Source organism: Camellia sinensis, chromosome 14 (genome assembly GCF_055761805.1).
Source record: "Camellia sinensis isolate YWXY chromosome 14, ASM5576180v1, whole genome shotgun sequence".
Taxonomy (NCBI): Eukaryota; Viridiplantae; Streptophyta; class Magnoliopsida; order Ericales; family Theaceae; genus Camellia; species Camellia sinensis.
In genome coordinates, this window is record NC_138974.1 from 60,360,637 (window position 1) to 60,369,373 (window position 8,737).

The following is an 8,737-nucleotide window of genomic DNA, read 5'->3' on the forward strand; positions in this document are numbered from 1 at the left end:
AAATGCAGCGAATCGGTTAAGTTCGATAGGTTTGGATGGATCAGAATATCCGCTGAACACTCCTAATATTGACACAATTCAAATAGTACAATCTATTAAATTATGATATTTATAGATTTAATTACTATAAATGTCACAACTCAATCCTGAAAGTCATAATAATAAAATAAAAAAATTAAAAAAAGAAATAAAGAATAACCAAATACCAAATACCAAATAAGATATAACCAAATACCTCATCGGTCAAAATAATATCATAATCAAAAGTATAACAAATCATAACTAATATAATAATCAGCCTTCCGCTAAAAATAATATAAGGTCTCGTTTGACAAGTTAACATTTTAGTCAAAAAGATATTAAAAAAGTCAAAAAACCTATAACCTATACCGAAAAGTCATAGATTCTATTTTCTCTCTACTTTTTACATATTTTTTTGTAAAAAATTAAAAAATCACTCTAAACATATTAATTTTTTTGTTTTATATTTTAATTAAAAAATTAAAAAATTATTAAAATAGTATGTTCTGAAACGAGGCGTAAGATTTATTAATTTGTGTAGCAACCTCTCAAACGGAAACGGAAGGCCCATTACCACATAGAGGAGGAGGAAGGTGATCACGGCCCACTATAAAATGTATAAGTACAGTGTTCTGACCCAAATATAATTTTTGTTGCGAGGGAGTTTTGTATTAGGGCACAGACCAGTTAGAGTTGTCGCGTTATTGAACGGAGTTGGTAGCACAGCGATGATGCTTTCCGGGGATATTCCGCCTAATCAATCGATATACATAAAGAATCTCAACGAGAAGGTCAAGAAAGAAGGTAAATTTGTTTATCTTGATTGCCCCATGTTTTGCTTTGTCTATTTTGAGAGGTGAAATTTTGTGTACTGAATGCCACTAGTTATCAGAATTTTTCTGACCAACCAAACTGGTATTTGAGGTTTTTGTCAGAATCAAATTGGTTGAGTATGGTTAAAGTGATTGAAAACCCACTGAACAAAGGGACTTGTTAAATTAGGTTGTCAAGTTGGCTTAAAGATTCCATTTTGCTAGCTCAAGACTGAGTTTGGATTGTGGATTTGAGTAGGAATTTGTGGCAGGAAAGGAAAAATAAATAAATAGAAATTGATCCAAACACAATCTAAATATTTTGAGATATCTAATCACTTTTCATGAGGTGTTCTTGGATGTTAATTACTAGATAATTTTGTGAAAAGGCTAGGATTATGTTGGTTCTGTCTTAATATGTGCTTGTTTGAGAGTGCCCTTTGCAAACCCCCCCCCCCCCCCCCCCCCCCTTTTTTTTTTATTATTTTGGATGCTGGTGGGGGGCATGGAGGGGTTTGGTGTGCTTAGATTGAATGAACTCAGCATACAACATACATCATGATTATTTTCCACTTTTTTTTTTTTTTGTCCTTCCTCTTTTTCCCCTTATCTTTTTCCATGTGAAGCTTCCTGATTTCTTAATTACCTCAGAAATAGCAGTGCTTTGATTTGGTTGATCTCAATCTTGAATATGGAGTAATTCTTAAAGGTACATAACTTGGGCTAATCAATAGGATTAACTAGGAGTAGGTAACTTTAGGGATGCTCTGAAATGATAACTAGTTTAGGTTGTAACTTGTAAGTATAATATTATATCATTTATTGTTGATTGTTTAGTATTTTAATTTGTCCATATCTTTGTATGCAATGAGTCCATTTTTTTCCATCATGTTTTTGGAGTTGCAATTGGCTTCTTTGAAGATTGATGTTACCTAGACTTCATGGGAATTCCTTCAAACATGTGGTGGGAAAAATATTATGCTGATACTTTTTTTTTCATATATGAGAGATAACCAAACCGAACCAAGCTTGGGTTGAGGAGGAGGGTTGTGTGTTGGATAGTCGACAGCCAACACGTAAAAAAGCAACTCGGATCTCTTATTTAGGGGACGGGGTAGGCCTAGATTAACGTTGGCTAGCGTTGTAAATAGATATATGGATCTACTTAATTTGACTTACGAAATGACCTTTGATAGGGCTACGTGGAGAAGAAGGATTCATGTAGCCAACCCTATTTGATGGGACTTAAGGTTTGGTTTGGTATGGTATGAGAGATAATCAAACCGAACCAAGTCTTTAAGTCCCATCAAATGAGGTCGGTTATTTGAATTCTTTTTTTTCACTCGACTCTATCAACAACCATTTGGTTAGTCGAATTAAAGAGATTCATATGTCTGTTTACTACATTAGCCCACGTTAATCTAGGTTTGCTCATTCTCCTAACACTTCCATCTTCCGTCACTATATCGCTTTTCTTCACTACTGCCTCTGTTGGTCTTCGTTGTATACGACCAAATCATTTCAATCTATTCTTTCTCAACTTATCTTCTATCAGTACTACCCCTACCCATTCACGATTATACTCATTCCTAACTCTGTCTTTTCTAGTATTGCCACACATCCACCTTAGCATCTTTATCTCAGCAACACTCATCTTATATACATGTTGTTTCTTAGTTGCCCAACATTCCGTTACATACAATATCGCTGGTCTAATATATATATATAAAGAACTAAGGGATGAAGATAGACAAATAGGAGTTGAGGATAAGAAATAAGGAAAAGCATGGAGATGTAACAGAGAAGAAGCAAAAGAAAAAAGGAAGTGTGTGTGTGTGTGTGTGTGTGTGTGAGAGAGAGAGAGAGAGAGATTCTTCAATTTTAGTCATATCCATGACCCTTTTTATTTTTCTCCAAGAAGCCATTTTATAGACCTTATAAAACCTTAATTACAAGTCATTACCATGTAAAACTACCTTACCCATTATAGTAACAATTTAGGCCCCAAAATTTCTCCCCACAAACCCTAAACATATGCAAAATGTTGATCTTGCACCAACTTGGTTGTTTCCAAAATATGCAGTTTATGCCTTTATGTTGTTAGACATTATTCATTCTTCTAAATAAATAAATTTTATCAAAGTAAGTTTCTCACATGAAGTCCTTAAAGAAGGGTCCACCATTTTAATAATTTGCCAGCCTAAAATTAAAAAATTTATTAAATTCTCTTACAAAATCCTCTTCTCTCTTTTGAATTTGAACAAACAGAGGATACAAAGAATGGAGTAGACTCTTCATTACCAACAACTAGAAAAAATGATAGTATATCTACCATGTAAACAAAAATTGTATGTGATCAATTTTCTATTAATATACTTTGTGAATATTAATGGTATCGTTTTTATTTTTTATTTTCTGCTTTATTTTTCAAAAAATGCAAAAACCTTGTTTGGGTAAACTGCTTTAGAAAATAGTTTTTTGGGAAAAATTCTGAGAATTCTTTTTAGGAAACACCAAGAAGTTTTTGTTTTTGAATTTTCAAAAATTGGCTAGGTTTGGTTTGTTTTCCAGAAAAAATTTTGGGAAAAATTTTCTACAAACAAATTTTCAAGAGTAATTAAACCAAACAAATTTTTCAAAAAAAAATCTCAAAATTTTGTTTGGTTACCTACTTTCCAAAATCACTCTCTCTCTCTCTCTCTCTCTCATACACACATTAAATCAATCATTTTTTTTAAAACTCTCTCCCCAAAATAATTTTTCAAAACTATTTCTGAAAAAGGCAAACCAAACAAGTTTTCGTACTTTTTATCTCAAAAACTACTCTACAAATACAAACTAAACACACCTCATAAAAAAATAATATGAAATCTTTGATTGCGTTTGGTAGAATTTTCTAAATATGATTTGAGAATAGAATTGTATTTTGAGTTTGTGAGTTTTGAAATTATAATTTGAGTGTGAAAAATTTGTTTGGTGAATGAGTTTTGAAAAGAGATTTGAATTGAGTGAGAAATTTTTGATGTGACATATGATATTTGATACAAAAACTTATAACTTATAACCAAACACAACTCAAAATTCTATTTAAAACTCATAAAAAAATTTAAAAATTTTCAATTTTTTTTTTGTTTAAAATATAAAAAATAACAGGTGGCATTGTAAAAAAAAAATGCACTGCTCCAGTCAACCGGCCGGATGTCCGGGAAGACAACCGGTTAGCCCAAATTTTCCCGCCTTGGACAGAGTTTTCAAAAGTGAGTGTGGAATTAATTTTTGAAAACCGTAAACAAACACCACACTCCAAATAAGGGGTAGAAATGGGTTTGGAGAGCTTCTCCAAACACAGCCTTTGGGGTTTTTTTTGGTTCTCTCATCTTGTCATCTTTCTCACTTTCAATTATTTTTCCCAGAACAAAAAATAAGTAAATTTTTTTTTATTAATGTGCTTGTTTTACAATTTATTTTTTCATGTAAACTGTAACTGACTTCACATTTGCTATCAATTTTTATGTGTTTAAACAGCACACCTGCAAACATTTATGCTGTTTATGTCTTGTTCCAGAAATGGATGATTGTAACAATCTTTTGCACAGTCAGTTGGCATATCTTCTTGTATCTTACATAGCTTGACAGTATTTTTAGTGTCCACAAATAAGTTTATTTGTGTATGCTTTGTATCTTAAATGTCTACTTAATTTGAAATTAATGCTATATTTGCCTTTTTCTGTTATGCAGAGTTGAAGAGATCTCTTTATGCCTTGTTCTCACAATATGGTAGAATTTTGGATATTGTTGCCTTGAAAACTGCCAAGCTTCGTGGACAGGCATGGGTTGTGTTTAGTGAAGTGACAGCTGCCAGTAATGCAGTTCGACAGATGCAAAACTTTCCATTTTACGATAAACCTATGGTACATCTAAGTAACACATTTTTTTATGGTTACAGTTCTAAACTTTCCATTATCTAATTAAATTGTTTCTTATTTTATGTTTTAAAATCTCAATTGATTGGACCTTCAACCTTGTAAGTAAAAATATGGATTGCCATGAGCACACTAGAGGAGTGGTTCTCGTGAAATTTGCACCCTTACGTTGTTGTTTCTCCCAGAGTCTATTTTTTATTTTCTTTTTCCCACCTTAATCACCCCATGCTCTTTCATTTACTTAGGCCTCGTTTGGGGACTGACTATTTTAGCCAAAAAGCCAACTAAAACTAGCCACATCACCTCTCTACTTTTCTGCACATCTTTTCGTAAAAAGCCAAAAAGTTACTAAAATAGCCTGTTCCCAAATGAGGCCTTAATGTTACTACCTTTCGTGTGTCCATGGATAGTTACAAACAGCTCCAAGTAAATGGAGTAACTTAGAAGAGAGAATGGTCAGACCAAGGGGGATAATTGGCTTCTTCAATTGAATGCATTCTACAATGGCTTATGCTTGTGCCTCACTTCTAGACATCACATATACTGTTGCATTAATCGAAATCTAGAATCTCTTGATCTGATGAAATGCTGCTGGCAATGTGGTCTGTTTTATTTTCCCACAACAAATTACTCCCACAAATTTTGACTTAGTACTATGTGTTTTATTTTGTTCTGATCAATAACTTATGTTTTCTATTTTTCCTTTTAAAATCTTATATGCTATGTGTAATTTGACTATGTTAGTATGTGATTTGATGCAGCGTATACAATATGCAAAAACTAAGTCAGATTGTGTCGCTAAAGCAGATGGTAGCTTTGTCCCAAGAGACAAGAAAAAGAAGCAAGAGGAAAAAGGTGAGGATATTTTTCTTTCTCTTTTTTCTTTTTGTCTTGCTGTTTTTAGTTATATGTTTACATTTTGTTAAACTTTGAACTTTGGAGACATGGCATTGGAGTATACAAAGGTTATGTTTCTTTGAGTAGGTTTTATGGAGCAAAAATAGTAATGGCCTTGGATGAACAAGTGGTTTACCATGTGGTCATAAAATACTGTCAAAATGAACTCAAATTAGAATATGAATAGGTGGTTTTGATGTGAGATGAATGGGTGATACCTTCCAGTAAGAAAAAGGGGCGACAACTATCCACAGAAAGTTAAAAAGAGAGAAAGTTACTTAGGGAATTATTTTCATATCTTTTCTGGAGAGCAGTATGTTGTAGATGACAACTATCCAACAAATCTTCTGTGACATATTAATACCTTGAAATTTGACTAAGTATTGAAGCATTAACAAAGTGATTTAATTAGAAATTCTACCTTAATGTCTGAGTTTCCATTTTTCAACTGGTTAACCTATATAATGAATTGGCTACTTTGTATCCAGCTGAAAGGAGGAGACGTGCTGAAGATTCACAGCAATCTGCCACTGCTAATGGTACAAGAGCTGACAGAAATGGAGGCCCAACTGTAAGTTCACTGCATTTGGATTTGTGCTGTTGAATTGCCTCTCTCTCTCTCTCTCTCTCTCACACACGCACGCACGCACACGCAATTTGTCAGGATTGTCAATTGGAGGCTAGGGGAAGAGAACAGGTTTTTAGTTTTTTTTGACAAAATTGGAAATAGGGGGGAACAGGTTTTTAGTTTTTTTTGACAAAATTGGAAATAGGGGTTGTTGCTAGGGATGGCAACCGGGGGGGGGGGGGGGCCGGGGATCACACTCCCCGTCCCCGATCCCCGACGGGGACTCTATTACTCTCCCCGTCCTCGCCCCCGATCGGGGATCGGGTTTCCCCGACCCCGAAACTTCCCTGGCCTAAATTTGTTTCAACATCATCAATAACATCACACATACAATTTTAACAACAACAACACAGATCTGAGACACGCACAAAATCATCAACATCAACAAACAGATCTACTACAACATAAAGACATACATTTTCAACATCAACAACAAATCCCCCAACCCTATTATATTTATTAAACCCAAATATTGATAGAGACACACGCAAAATAGATTAAAAATTTGTGCACCCTAACAGAATCATGAGATTGATAGAAAAATTATTACACAATTTTCAATTGCAATGTCAACTAATGCATGATTTGCGTTCAAAACAGTGCCTATACTCCCTAACCACGGAGGAGAGAGAGGAAGAAGAGAGAGAGAGAAAAACTAGATCTGGTGGAGTTCATAGAGGACTCCACCATGCTCAATCAACGACTTCGAAGGAGGTAGTGGCGTCGAAGGAGTAGTGGCGTCGGAACGGAAGAGGCAACGGCCACTGGCCAGGGGTAACACGGTGGTAGTGGCGTCGGAACGAAAGAGGCAACGGCATCGGAGGATCTTGTCGACGACTTCGGATGCGGAAGAGAGAGTAGAGGGAAGAGAGAGAGAGAAGTGGGTTTGTAAGGGAGAAGAGAGAGAGAGAGAGAGAGAGAGTCGTAGGGAGGGGGGAGAGAGAAAGAGAGCCCTACTCAGAGCAGAGACGGCTGTGTGTGTGTTTGTGTTGAGTGTGTGTGAGTGTTCAAACAAAACCCTAAACACACACACATATGTTATATATAAGCAAGGGCAGAAGAGTAATTTCATGTCGGGGGCAACCGGGCCGGGGATCGGGGCAGGGGCCGGGCCGGGTCCGGGGCCGGGGCTAAAACATGTATCCCCGTCCCTGGCCCGAATATCATCGGGGATTTAATTTTTAATACCATCTCCGGCCCGTCGGGGATATTTTTTGGGGAATAACCGCTCAATTCGGGGTCGGGGGATCGGGTCCCCGTCGGGCCAGGTTCCGATTGCCATCCCTAGTTGTTGCTTGGTTGAATGGTGGAAGTTTGGTCTCAGAAACATGACTTTTGAATTTTAGGGTATCCACAAATAGTGCAGGATTTTATATCTGCGCCTAATCTACCCCTGCCAGCAATTGATTTTTTACTTTTTGTATTCCTTTACTTTGGAGGGGGCACATGAAGTCACTTGAATGCGGATTAGATTTCCTGGAAACAGTTTGACATGGTTTTGTGAATTACTAAGTGTTTTTTTTATGGGTAATATAGGGGAATCATAGATCCACATTCATTCACATTTATCCCTTGTGCTGGGTCTTTCCTTTTTTTTCCTCAGTTGTATATACTTTTTAAAGAATATATTGGAGCAATGTAATTTGGATAAACTGCTGGTGTGTGTTGTGGTGTGTGTTGTGTATGTGTAGGCTTCCTTCGGAAAGCCAGGTGCACAAGAAGCTGCTACAGCCCCAAACAACATACTTTTTATACAGAATTTACCACACGAGACAACAAGTATGATGCTGCAAGTGCTGTTCCAACAATACCCTGGTTTCAAGGAAGTCCGAATGATAGAAGCAAAACCAGGTATTGCCTTTGTAGAGTTTGAGGATGATGTGCAGTCATCGGTTGCCATGCAGGCCCTTCAGGGCTTCAAAATCACTCCGCAGAATCCCATGGCCGTTACTTATGCCAAGAAGTAAACTAACCTATTCATTGTGTGTGTCTTTCCCCTTTTTTTTTTGGGTGGTTTTGTATTGCTGAGGAATTGTAACATTTGAAGAGTTTTAGGTAAAAATGGTGCTTGTATGTTGGCTGATGTTCTTTCTAGTTATGCGTTTCTAACTTCTTGTGTAAGCTATATTAAAAATTGTTTTTGTTTTGGATCAAAACTGGTGAAGGCTATGGCCATCACTAAGCTTAATCTAGAGGAATATAACTTTTTCTTTTTTTAATATAATTTAAAATTAATGTTTGACAAATAATTTAGAAATAAGGGGAAAAGAATATAAAATTAGAAAGACTTTTATTAGCTTTCTAAAGTATATATAGATTGTTCGTTCAAATGTTTTTTTTATATGTAGATTGCGTGGTCTACGACTGAACAGGGTGCATTTGAAAGTATATGTTTTGAGGTGTTATTGCTTGCAACGTGCAGATTCCAGATTGGACTAGTCTTCTGTTAACTTTAT

At 35.8% G+C, this 8,737-nt stretch overlaps 1 protein-coding gene across 1 annotated transcript; it reads left to right on the forward strand.

The window, feature by feature from the left end:
• Window positions 1-578: 578 nt before the first annotated feature.
• On the forward strand, window positions 579-8,500 carry LOC114256465 (U2 small nuclear ribonucleoprotein B'' 2). The gene is made up of 5 exons (XM_028196111.2): window positions 579-825; window positions 4,572-4,744; window positions 5,518-5,611; window positions 6,142-6,224; window positions 7,973-8,500. The coding sequence occupies exons 1-5, from the start codon at window positions 750-752 to the stop codon at window positions 8,246-8,248; spliced, it is 702 nt and encodes a 233-aa protein (XP_028051912.1). The 5' UTR covers window positions 579-749; the 3' UTR covers window positions 8,249-8,500.
• Window positions 8,501-8,737: the final 237 nt, after the last annotated feature.